General features: G+C 48.8%; 1 protein-coding gene and 1 pseudogene across 5 annotated transcripts; one reads left to right on the top strand and one right to left on the bottom strand.

Annotated features, from left to right (window-relative positions):
* Window positions 1-1,414: 1,414 nt before the first annotated feature.
* Window positions 1,415-1,534, bottom strand: LOC129087532 (uncharacterized; annotated as a pseudogene).
* Window positions 1,535-4,052: 2,518 nt separating this feature from the next.
* Window positions 4,053-12,130, top strand: FICD (FIC domain protein adenylyltransferase). 5 transcript variants are annotated; one of them, XM_054594215.1, is made up of 4 exons: window positions 4,100-4,125; window positions 4,275-4,660; window positions 5,720-6,076; window positions 9,155-12,130. In XM_054594215.1, the coding sequence occupies exons 3-4, from the start codon at window positions 5,776-5,778 to the stop codon at window positions 10,228-10,230; spliced, it is 1,377 nt and encodes a 458-aa protein (XP_054450190.1). In that variant the 5' UTR covers window positions 4,100-4,125; window positions 4,275-4,660; window positions 5,720-5,775; the 3' UTR covers window positions 10,231-12,130. The 5 variants fall into 5 exon arrangements, with proteins under 5 accessions (XP_054450193.1, XP_054450191.1, XP_054450190.1 ...); XM_054594218.1 differs by lacking the exon at window positions 4,275-4,660 and having other exon boundaries at window positions 4,053-4,132; XM_054594216.1 differs by lacking the exon at window positions 4,275-4,660 and having other exon boundaries at window positions 4,080-4,125.
* The last annotated feature ends 527 nt before the right edge of the window (window positions 12,131-12,657 follow it).

Raw genomic sequence — 12,657 nt, 5'->3', positions numbered from 1 at the left:
TGCTATATATTATTTAGGAATATATACATGTTGGTGAAATCAAAAGATCATGCATAGATATAATAAGCATCAAGTTCAAGCTGGGGGTCACCTCTGGAGGGAGGGACGTGCATGTAATAGGGGGAAGGGGCTGCTCTGGAGCTTCGGTGCACTGGTAATATGATAGGGTATTTTTAAACCGGGGGGCAGGCACACAGGTATCTACTGTACTGGTTATGCCCTCTGCCTGTCTGAAATATTTCATAATTTAAAGATAAATATGCATGGAAAAATATCCACTGTGCATGGGCATTTTTCTTCTTGTTATTTGTGCCTTCCAGTATATCTATACTGATCTGACTTGCTTTTAAGAAATAAAGTAGTTAGTTATTTAACAAGAAAAAAAGCAGTCATGTTTAGTTTTTTTTGAAAGTAAGAAATAATCACATCTGCAAATGACTCGCTCTGGAAACAACAGTTATTTCCATGTCTGAGATCTTAATGGGTTGATGAAAATCAGTTCAACACAGTATGGCATGGTACATCCTGAGTCCAGAGCATGAGCCATCAGCCCAGGGACACCCACACAGGGTCCCCAAAACTCTGTCTCTTGACGGTGCCTCAGAAGCTGAACCCGGTCCCACTGGGTGTGCCTGGTAAGGAGTTTTAGTCGTCAGGGAGCAGGGCTGCTGCGTTCTCTTCCTGCAGCATCTTTGAGTTAGAAGAAGGAAAAAGAAATATCCAAGCAGGCTGGGAAATGAGAGGGACCTGGGAGCGAAGGGAGAGACAGCCAGCAGGGTATGTCTTCTTTTAAATAAGGGGGAGTCGTTCCTGTCCTAATACAACACAGCCCCCGGTCGGGGAGGCTGTGGTTCTCTCAGCAATCTAATCTGCCTCTGCCAGCAAAAGTGCTTGAATGTTTCTTAAAGATGCATAAAGGTTTTTTTGTTTTGTTTTGTTTTGTTTTGTTTTGTTTTGTTTTGTTTTGCATAATGAACACATTTCCCATGCAGCCACTTCCTTTGGTTCTTTGTCAAGGGCCAAGGTTAGCTTTTAGAAAAATCCTCCGTGGGCCACTGGGAGGCAATTTCCACCCAATACAGAAACTTAAGAGGGAGAAAGACAACTTTTCAATATTACTTCACGGGCCATATTTTGTGCATTTAACACAACGGAATGCAGACAAAGTCAAGAAGGAAAATTGTGTTCTACTGACAATGGGGAGTAAATGGGAGAAGTGATGCCAGGTGAATTAGTGCCCCCTGGTGTCCACGAACAGTGTTGCACACATTTGCTGGGAGTCGTTTGTGGGGTGGCTTCCTGTGTTCCCTGCTACCATCTCCTGCCTATTTTTTTATTTTATTTTATTTATTTTATTTTATTTTATATTTTATTTTATTTTTTATTTTTTATTTTATTTTATTTTATTTTATTTTCTTATAGCCATTTTCAGGGACCTTAATGACATCAATGTCTTGAAGGCCCTTATCATTTGCCAGCTTTCTCTAAATTTCTGCAGAAACACATCCAGGTAAGCAGATTTATTAGCTGGCTTCCTGCCCATTTTGAAAGCCTTTAAGCAGGAATCTGGCAGCTCTCCGTAGCCAGCTGACAAACATGCCAACTGTTTAAAAATCTGGAGATTTTGTTTAAAAATCTAGGCCTGACACTTTTTTTGAAAAATTGGAAAATCTGTCAACTTCTGGACTACATCCTAGCATAATAAATGTAGGCTAAAGCTAAGAAGCTGCTGCCAACTTTGGACAAGACAGGGGCTCGCACATTCTCCACACTCGCCCCCACCCCTGTCCCTACTGTCACATGCCTGGGCAGTTTCATTCACTAATGGTTCTTTTATAGCTTCTGGATTTGCTACCATAGCCTAAGCTCACTGAAGAGTGTGCACTGGTATCCCAAGAAGGAGTGAGGAAAGGATGGCACTTTTAAAAGCAGATGATTCCATCTCCTCTTGCCTAGGAGTGGGACACAGGTCCACAAGCTCCGTAATACCCAGTTCAGTGAAGGTAAGGGACCTGCTCAAGGTCACACAGCTAGTAAGCAGTGGGCACTGCACTGGAACACACATCTGTCTGACCGCAGAACCTCACTGCTTTCCGTTCCACCAACCACCCCCCATAATTAGCTGGCTGCATCGCAGGTTTTCTCTCCTCCAGGAAAGGGTTTTACGTCACTGCGAGGGCCGTCAGAAGCGAAACCCAGGGGACATGGAGAGAACAATGTTCAAGATCTTTGTTCAAAAGGTAGAAACTAGGAGCCCCAGATATAACCACCATCCTAATTTCGTTTCTTAAAACTCCATGGTTGGTCCTACTTCAGATATTTCTTATTCAAGTCAAAAAAATTTCTCAAGCACTTACCCCATGCCATTCTCCATGCCAAGGGCTGGGAGTTGGGGAAATTGGGGGCCAGTTATAAGCTATAAACAGGGAGCCCAAGCAACAAGAGCCAAAGCTGCTTGGTCCCTCATCTCCCAGTATCCCCACATAGTGTCCTTAATGACAACATACCTCTGGCCTGGGCCTGGACACTTCCTTTTGTGCTGTGAGTCAGCGGCATCCCTAAAACTGGAATCGGACCGAGACCTATGAAACGGCGATGGGGTCTCTCTCCAGTGGATGAAGCAAGCTGCAGCTCTGACAGTGTTTTCTGCAGATAGCAAATAAAACAGCAACGACTTAGTGTCTCTTCTAGGAATAATTGCAATAACACACACTTACCACTTTGCTCTCACACAAAACCCTAGAGGATGGACTGTCACTACACTGTCCCCATCTTACGCAAACAGGATCAGCAAGGTCAAATCGCTGAATGCTCTCAGTTTGCAAGTGGCAGACGTGGGATCTGAACTCAGGGCTGTGTGACTCCAGTGGTGACACCCACCACCACTGCCTCGGAGTGGCTCCCCGAAGGACATGTGTGTTATGGAGGAGAACAGATCTTGAAGGGCCAAGCCTTCTGCTGCCGGGCCCGAGCTAGGCTGAAACAGGGAAGCTGGGGATGCCACCTCACAGCCTGCTGCCCCACAGCTGTGCTGCTTCACGGCTGAGCTGTTTTCACTGAATGGCTTCCCACTTCACCACTGCCCACACTGGCGACTCCTGCTGGCATTGAATTGACACACACAACCGTCGGTTGACATAACATCTCAATGTGTAGAATTGCTGGGCATGTTCTGGATCTTTGGTTTCAATATTTGTGAACTAAGATGGAGGTTTCAAAGCAAAAGAAGAAAAAGATGGCAGTTTCAAACAGTGTGGTGATTGCAGGGGTGGGGGAAGATGGAGGAGGGTATAGAGACGAACGGTGATGGACAGTGTACAGATGATGTGCTGCCGAATTGTGCACCTGAAACCTGTATAGTTTTGTTAGCCAGTGTCATCCCAACATATTCAATAAGAAGGAAAAAATAATAAATACAAAAAGAGAAAAAAGTGGAGGTTTCAGTTTTCTGCATGAAGGGAAAAATCCTCTATCTGGGAAGCCAAAACAAGCAGCCAGGCCTTTCTCTGGAGGATCCAAACTAAAAAGTCAGGGAGGAAAAGAGAGAAGGCGAGAAAAAAAAGAAAACGCAACGCTGGTAGCAGAGAGTAGAGGATAAGAAGTGGGCTGTGAAGTCAGGCTAAGAGGGTGGAGAGGTGCAAACCACCAACATCCTCATATTACACCTAAGGAAACTGAGGCCAGGAGAGATGCCCCCGAATGAGACCTGCGGGAAGGGCAGCAGTTCCAAGCTCGCAGAATTCAGTTTCCCAGTTTCCGTGCCTGCCGCTACCGCGCCCCAAAACCGTATCAGTGCGGGGTTTTCCACAGCTGCTACTCCCGCCTGTCGCTCAGGCCTCGCCCCTCCTGGTGTTTATTGGCTTCTACCAGCACGAGACCAACGCAGAAGCCAGCCAATGGGAGTGGCCCACGGCGAGACTTTTCCCGGGAAGCTGACGGCGACGCGAGAACACGGAAATGCGAGGAGCGGACCAGTGCGGGAAGCCAACCCGACGTGACGAAATGACCGGTCGACCAATGGCAAGCCGGAGGGGGCGGGGTGAGAAGGCCGGCAGCGACGGAGGAGGGTTGAGCCCGCCGCGGAGCTTGCGAACGCAGCGGAGGCAGCGGCAGGGCCGGGCGGAGGTGCGCGGTGAGGAGGGGGCTAGCCCGAGGGACTTGGAAGGAGCGAGCCGGGAAGGGTATGGTAGGACAGAGGGCTCTGGGCGGGGTTCGGAAAGGAGCAGCTCCCCAGAATGACCTTAGTACAACCCTCTCCCCTCCCTGGGCCTCAGTTTCCCCCTTCCTAGGGTAGTGGGGGATGAGAGATTTGCGCCTTCCGGAAAGCACATCCAGCTCTTCGCTCACACCCGTCACCGGCGAACTCCAGCCCCGCCGAAGAGCCCGTCCCTCTGGGAGAACGCGCGGACCACCTGGACGAAGAGTGACCCACACCGTCTCCGTACCCCCAAAGGGCGCCAAGCGTACCCCCCATTAGAGCGCGTACCAAGCCATTTCTGATACTCAGTATCAACGAGCCAGCATCCACCCCGCGCCCCCGCCGTTAGACCTACAGCCCTGAGCGATGGGAAACGTAGCCAGCCATCTCCGGTTCTTGGAGGCCTAGCACCAGGAGCTGCCCGGAGCAGGTGCACAGGCCCCGTTTGTGGATACGATAGAGGTGAAGCCTCGGGCAGCCTGGACTCAGATTCGTTCCCGGTGCTTCTGTTTACTCCTTGTGGGCCAGGGAATTGACTTGCGCTGTCTGTGGCTTGTTCCCCGCTTCTGTAAAACGGAGCTGGGTTAGCTTTCCTTCCGAGGGTACTGAGGGTTCAGTGAGGTAACGCAGGGCTAGCGCTCAGCTCAGTGCTCAGCACGCCGTAGTTGCCCAATAAATGCTTATTGTTAGCATAATGGTGCTTGTATACCTGACCCGTCCACTTTCACTGCCAGTCCCTAGCACAGACCCCCTGTCACAGAGGGCAAGGGGTCGCTGTCTCTGGGCCACACCCTGAGTTCTTTTTGAGCTGTTAGACTGCTCAGACTTTAGACGGCATCCCTGCTGGACAGGCCAGAAAAGGAAGACCAGAGGGGATAAGCAATGCAGCTGCTAGGAGGGTGAGAGCAGGAAGAGGTGACCAGCCATGTGACAATAAATCAGACCCCCAAACAGTTGTGCTTGTCAAGGAATGGGCCTCAGAACTGCTTTCGCCAATCTGAGTATGTGTGTGTGGTGGTTATTTTTGTCCCAGACACTCAGTGTTTGTGGTCAGAGGCCACAGAATTTGTGAAGGGGGTAGACTTTAGAGCCACAGGGTCCTGAATTCAAGTCCTAAGGCTGTCACTTGCTCACCGGGTGACTTCAGGCAAGAGGCTCTTCCCTCCTCCGAGCCTGTTTCCTCATCTGGAGAGTGGGGTGGCAATAGCGTCAGCTCCTGTTGACGATTGCAGAAGGGTGGGTATGTGCAGGTCCTTAGTGCTTAGCACACGGCCTGGCACACCGTAAGTGCTTAATAAATGCTGGGCAACTGCAGCATTGCTTTTCAGACACACCACCATGGAGGTGGTACCAATCCTTCCAGGCTGGCCCCTCCCCATTAATATCCACTCCTTGCGTGCCCCCACCCCCGGTCATAGTGAGTTAAGAGGCGTGGGGGTCTCCAAGCTGTAGCTGGAGTGAGAAATGTATCCTAAACGTACCAGTTCCCCGGCCTCATCTCGTCCTCTTGGTTCCTTTCAGGTCCAGCTCTCTCAGACAACTGTGGGTATGAGCAAGGGGGCCACCCCTGAGTCCAGATGACACTCATGCCAATGGCTTCCGTGATGGCCGTGACTGAACCAAAATGGGTCTCAATCTGGGGCCGCTTCCTGTGGGTGATGCTGCTGAGCATGGTGCTGGGGTCCCTGCTGGCCCTGCTGCTGCCGCTGGGGGCCGTGGAGGAGCAGTGTCTGGCCTTGCTCAAAGGCTTCTTCCTGCTCAGCAGCAAGTTGGACAGGGCACAGCATGCCGTCTCCAAGTGTGCCAGACCATCCACAGAGCTCAGTGTCACCTCCAAGGATGCGGCACTGCTGGTGGTCAAGAGCAAGTCCTCTCCGGGTAAGAGAGATGGGTCTCTTTTTGGGGGATTATGCTACATTTATGTTATCATTTGTGTTCTTTACATTTTTTAAATTAAAATTATTGGGGCAACATTGGTTAATAACAAATTTTAGGTTTACAACTTGATAACATGACATGTGTTCATTCTGTGTGGCGACACTGGTTAATGAGGATACGGAAGTTTCAAGTGTACAAGTCTATAGGACATCGTCTGCATACTGCATTGTGTCCGTCACCCAAAGTCTGGTCACCTTCTGTCACCATAGGTGGACTCCCTTTACCCCCTTTGTCCTCCCCATCCCTCTTTCCTTTGGGAACCACCATTCAGTTGTCTGTGTCTGTGAGTTTTTGATTGGTTCATTCATTGCTTTATGTTTTATATCCCACATACGAGTGAATTTATATGGTTTTTGTCCTTTTCCCTCTGACTTACTTCACTTAGTATAATACTCTCCAGATCCATCCATGCTCAGTCAAATGGCAATGTTTCATCTTTTTTTATGGCTAAGTAGTATTCCATTGTATGTATGTACCACATCTTGATCCATTCAGCCATCATAGGACACCTGGGTTTCCATGTTTTGGCCACTGTGAAGAAGGCAGCAATGAACATAGGGCTGCATATAACTTTATAAATGAGTGTATTCAAATTTTTCAGGTAGGTACCCAAAAGAGGGATTGCTGGGTCATATGGTAATTCTGTTCAAAGTTTTTGAGAAACCTCCACCTGTTTTCCATAGCGGCTGCACCAGTTTACATTCCTACCAGCAGTGTGTGAGGGTTCCCTCTTCACATCCTCCCCAACACTTATTTCTTCTCTTGATAGTAGCCATTTTACCAGGTGTGAGGTAGTATCTCATAGTTTTGATTTGTATTTCCCTTATAACGAGTGATGTTCATTTTTCTTTAAAGACTTTATATATATTTTTAGAGAGGGGGAGAAACATTGATGTGAGAAACATCGATCAGTTGCCTCTCACAAGCACACCGATCTGGGATGGAACCCACAACCCAGGCATATATCTTGACTGGGAATTGAACAGGTGACCTTCCGCTTTGCAGGATGTCACCCAACCGAGCCACACTGGTCAGGGTGATGTTGAACATCTTTTCATGTATCTGTTGGCAATCTGTATGTCTTCCTTGGAAAAGTTTCTATTCAGATCCTTGGCCCATTTTTTTAACCAAAATTTTTTCATTTGGTGTTATATGAGTTCTTATATATTTTACATATTGGCCTCTTATTGGAGGTATTGTTTGTAAATACTGTCTTCCACCCCACTGGTCACCTTTTTGGGGTTTTTTTTTTTTTTTTTTGCTGTGTAGCTTTTTAGTTTCAGTTCTTCTTTTTTTGCTTTTACTTCCCTTGACTTTGGGGTCAAGTTCATAAAAACTCCTGAGACCAAGGTACTTAAGTGTAGTGCCCATATTTTCTTCTATTTTATTGCCTCAGGTCTTATATTCAAGTCCTTAATCCATTTTTAGTTAATTTTTGTGCATTGTGTCAGCAGTTGTTTCATTATTTTGCATGTGGCTTTCCAGTTTTCCCAGTGCCATTTATTGAGACTCTTCTTCCTCTATTGTATGCTTTTGGCCCCTTTCACAAAAATTAGTTGCCCGTGTATGCGTGGGTTTATTTCTGGACTCTCAATTCTGTTCCATTGGTGTTTTTCTGCCTGTACCATACTGTTTTGATTACTGCAGCTCTGTGCTTCTGCCGCATCTCCGAAACGTTGGTATGTTGTATTCTCATCTCCCAGCTGTCTTTACTGGGCTCTGCCAGGGCATAGGGGCAGGGGAGGCAAGTCTGCCATCTCACGACTCTGCTGCACCCCCGCCCCCGGCAGCAGCAGCAGTCAGCGGAGCTGTGTCAAGACTTCCCAGCTGCCCCTACCTGCCTTTGCCTGGATGGGGAGCCAGGAAGGGAGCTGCCTCTTCCTGGAGGCAAAGCGCCCTGCCCACGTTACACTCCAGGCTGTAGTGTGAGGGCTGCGGCATGACTCCACCGCCACTACCACACTCGCAGCAGCCAGGGTGGATGCTGAGCCTCACCCGCAGCCACTCCCTGTCCTTCCCCGATCCTGCCTCCCCTGCTTCCCATCCTCGGATGCCCCTGTGCGTGGATCTTTCGGGCACATCTGTACATTGAGCAAGGGATCCTTTTTTCAGTCATAGCTGTCTGACTTTTTGTACATTACAGGGGAGAAACCATGGAGTCCTCCCGCTCCCCCATGATGCTCACATCACTCTTTTCAACACTCGCTAATGCAATAGATATTTAGTGTCTACTATGTCCTGTGTGCAGGGCCCAGGGTATCACAGTCAAGAAGTGCGCCCTGACCTCCAAGCCTAGACAAACTGGTGACTGATACTGCGCCACCAGTGTGGTGAGCAAAGAGGGCCACAGGAGCACACCAGGAAGGCTCCCTGGAGGAGGGGATGCCGAAGCTGAGACCAGAGTGTGATCAAGAGTGACCGAAGGGAACAGTCATGAGGGGAGAGTGCTCCCACAGAGACCAGAGGGTGAGAGAGCCTCAGGCACTTGAGGAACTAAAAGCAGCCCAGTTAAGTGTGGCTGACACCCGCTTGGTGGGGGAAGCCCGTGGAAGGAAGACTAGGTGTCGAGCAGGGGGCAGCTGAAACCACTCGGTTAAAAGAATTAAAGGTCCCAGGATGGGGAGGCTTCACGGGCTAGTACCAGTGGGGAGCTATTCACAGCCTGGCGTAGAGAGGCAGGGGAGGCCCCACCAGGACGCAGGGAGGGCCAAGTGATGGGACTTGGGGCCAGAGAACACAGCCGCTCCATGTGGCAGGCGGAAGGCAGGGGGGCCAGGTGATGGCTCCCAGGGCTCTGGGACAAATGGAAACCAACCAGCCTGCCACCCCGTGGGGCTGTGGGGAATAAACACATCCACACATGCAGTAGTACTGCGCATGCTGAAAGGCCTGAGCAGCGTGACTGGAACTAGCCCCGAGGCCACGGCTTCCCCGGGGCCTGGCACAGGTGGCCAGTCACCTGAATGCACCCTGCCACTCCCTGCCCTCCCTGACTGTGCTGCTTTGGCTCTTTTCTAGTTGGTAAGTCGGAAGCCAAAGCAGCTCTGAACCAAGCCCTGGAAATGAAACGCCAAGGCAAGCGGGAGAAAGCCCACAAGCTCTTCTTGCATGCCCTGAAGATGGACCCAGACTTTGTGGATGCACTCAACGAGTTTGGCATCTTCTCAGAAGAGGACAAGGACATCATCCAGGCAGATTATTTGTACACCCGAGCCTTGACCATCTCGCCCGACCACAAGAAAGCGCTGATCAACCGGGACCGGACGCTGCCACTGGTAGAGGAGATCGACCAGAGGTACTTCAGCATCATCGACAGCAAAGTAAAGAAGGTCATGTCCATCCCCAAGGGCAACTCCGCACTGCGAAGGGTCATGGAGGAAACATACTACCATCACATCTACCACACGGTTGCAATTGAGGGCAACACGCTCACCCTGTCAGAAATCAGGCACATTCTGGAGACCCGCTATGCTGTGCCAGGGAAAAGCCTGGAGGAGCAGAACGAGGTCATTGGCATGCACGCAGCAATGAAGTACGTCAACACCACACTGGTTTCCCGCATCGGGTCCGTCACCATCAGCGACATATTGGAGATCCACAGGCGGGTGCTGGGTTACGTGGACCCCGTGGAAGCCGGCAGGTTTCGGACAACACAGGTCCTCGTGGGACACCACATCCCGCCCCATCCTCAAGATGTGGAGAAGCAGATGCAAGAGTTCATACAGTGGCTCAACTCTGAGGATGCTATGAATCTGCACCCTGTTGAGTTTGCTGCCTTGGCCCATTATAAACTTGTTTACATCCACCCTTTCATTGACGGCAATGGAAGGACCTCACGCCTGCTGATGAACCTCATCCTAATGCAGGCGGGCTACCCACCCATCACCATCCGCAAGGAACAGAGATCTGAGTACTACCACGTACTGGAAGTCGCCAATGAAGGCGACGTGAGGCCGTTCATTCGCTTCATTGCCAAGTGTACGGAGACCACCCTGGACACCTTGCTCTTTGCCACAACAGAGTACCCGGTGGCACTGCCTGAGGCCAAACCCAACCATTCTGGGTTCAAGGAGACACTACCTGTGAAACCATAACCCTTTAAAGCCTCCCTTAGTGTGGGATTTCCAGGGGGAGGAAAAAATCAAAACTTAGGATTTCTAGAAACCTTGTCGTTTCCCAAAGCAAAAGGAGACAGATAAGGAACTTAAACGTTCTTTACCTCCATTTTTTTTTTTTTAAGAAAAAAACTAAATTATTAAGCCTTGTCTCTAAGATAACTTATAATTCAGCCAAGTTATTTATTTTCTTCTTTTGAGCTAGTGATGTTGTGTCTGCCATCCATGCTGGTGGCCCATGCTTATGGTGGTCCCAGCAGGCAGTGGGGGCACCAGTGTTCTTTGCATGTGACCAGAACAGGTCCCGGAGCAGAATTTGCACTAAGGTGGGGAGAGGCCAAGACTGGGATGAGATCCAGAGACAGAGGACTAACTCCCCCAAGTCTTTCTCTGAAACTGGTTAAAAGGTTTTGTGACTTTACCTGGGAGGTCAGCTCCGCTGAGGAGAACCTGGTCCCCATTTTGAGAAATGACTGAGTGCTTGCTTGCTTAGAGCTTTTTGCTTCCCCACTTAAGATATTGGTGGTGTGACTGATTCTTACTGGCAGGGCAAACTTCTGAGATACAACATGAAATGAGTGCTGACAACATTTCTAGTTTGGTATCTTGCTTATTTCAAGAGCCATAGTTTGCAAACTCTACTGTTGGAGGCTACTTTTCCATATTAATACTATTTTTCTAATTAAGAATAGGGGACTGGCCAGCCTGCTTTTTCCTTTTCTGCTGATGTTTCTCTCACTGCGTCAGCAGCCACTCAGCCCAGATGTTTTCATCTAAAAGTTCTCTGGGTTTTCAGCGAACTGAGCCAGGCTGCAGATCAGGTCATGTGCGAGTGGGCAGGTCTGCCCTCACTCCCTGCTGAATTTAACATCTTCTATCAGTAGATGTTAAAGAACACATCTGATAAAACAGATACCGTGTCAACACCAAATAAGCTTTTTTTTTAATCCCTACCCAAGGATATGTTTGTTGATTCTAGAGAGGGAGGGAAACATTGGTCAGTTGCCTCCCGTATGCACCTTGACTGGGGATAAAATCCGCCACCTCCCCGTGTACCCAAGATGCTCCAACCCGCTGAGCCTCCCAGCCAGGGCTAAATAAGCATTCTGATAATGAATTAGAGCATCAGTTTGTACTGAACCATGAAAAACTTTGACCGCAGCTGGGACATGTCCCTTTTTGTCATGCAGCCTGGTCCACTTACTGACCTGACCCCCACTTCCCACAGCCACTGTACTGTCCAGCATCCTGTTGGGGAGGCAGAAGAGACTGCCTTGGAGTGTTTTTGTCTAACAATTTACAGAGTGTTTTATGCAGTATGGCCCAGCCGTCATTCTGTGGCAGAAGAGAGGATCTTCTCTTTCAGTCACACAGGGCACAGGCACCAACAGGACTGCTGCCATCTAGAGAGAATGGCCCGAAACCTTGGGTTCTGTCCCAGGGCCAGAGCCCAGGCTGCCTAACACTGTGCTGCGCTCTGTCAGTGTCTTGAGTGATGCTGAGTTATGTACCATGCTGTCTCTGATGTGAGAATGGGTCACTTTTCTCATGTAGCAAGTATTCAGTTTATAATTATTTAATTGTATAATAAGCACATTCAGAATGGTTTTCTGAAAGATTACCAAGGAAAATAGATGTACAAAATGGCCCCAAGTGAGTTAGTCAAACCTTTATAAAAAATATTTTCGTACTTGTATGCTGCCATAAAGGTATTTCTTACACCTTAAATCTTCTATCATCTTGGTTTTGTAAGCACACCAAGGAAGCTTGACCGAAGTACTTGCTTTGTACTATTGAAATTGGCACTTTAGCTAAATGTGAAGGATGTTATTTTAACAAATAACTGACTCTAATAAAGTATTTTATTATATTAAATAAATGCCTGAGACTTCGCTGTTTTCTTGAGATGGTTCCATTTGTCAGAAGGATCTCAGACCTGTTCTTTAAGTAGTTCTGGCAGCCACGCAGACCCGGGACGGGAATCCCCACAGGAAAAGAGGACAAGGCTAGTCAGACAAGCTGCTCACCTAGGCTGACAGACGTGGCTCACTGATCTTTCAGTTAAGACTCAAGTAACTGAAGTGGTTTTTCATGTTCCTATTTACCGTGAGTTCATGGTTTTCTGGAGAAAACACATAAACCCAGTCACATATTCCTGAAAATTTCTATGTAGAACAGTCCACGCCCCAAACCTCAACTGAGTCCTACTCAAATCTGAAAAGGTTCACCTCTGTTACAAGGCCTGTGCTGACATCGGGAGAGTATGAAGTGAGGTCAGAGGATTGGCCAACAGCAAGAGAACAAAATGGTGAAATGTGAAGCAGCAGAGTGAAGCCACCTGAACCTGGACTGATAAGGGAATATTCTGGCTCTTCAGTGCCAGCCCCTGACCAGCCCACACCCTCA

Source organism: Pteronotus mesoamericanus, unplaced genomic scaffold, assembly GCF_021234165.1.
Source record: "Pteronotus mesoamericanus isolate MK-2021 breed Mesoamerican mustached bat unplaced genomic scaffold, CSHL_Meso_final scaffold_507, whole genome shotgun sequence".
Classification (NCBI taxonomy): Eukaryota; Metazoa; Chordata; class Mammalia; order Chiroptera; family Mormoopidae; genus Pteronotus; species Pteronotus mesoamericanus.
Note: the sequence above shows the minus strand (reverse complement) of the source record. Positions and strands in the feature narration are given on the sequence as shown.

What these genes read in the sequence shown, in the direction of transcription:
- FICD (XM_054594218.1), top strand. Translation starts at nt 5,776, where the DNA reads ATGACACTCATGCCAATGGCTTCCGTGATGGCCGTGACTGAACCAAAA. An exon ending in CAAGAGCAAGTCCTCTCCGG is followed by an intron (nt 6,077 to 9,154) that starts GTAAGAGAGATG and finishes GCTCTTTTCTAG; the next exon opens with TTGGTAAGTCGGAAGCCAAA.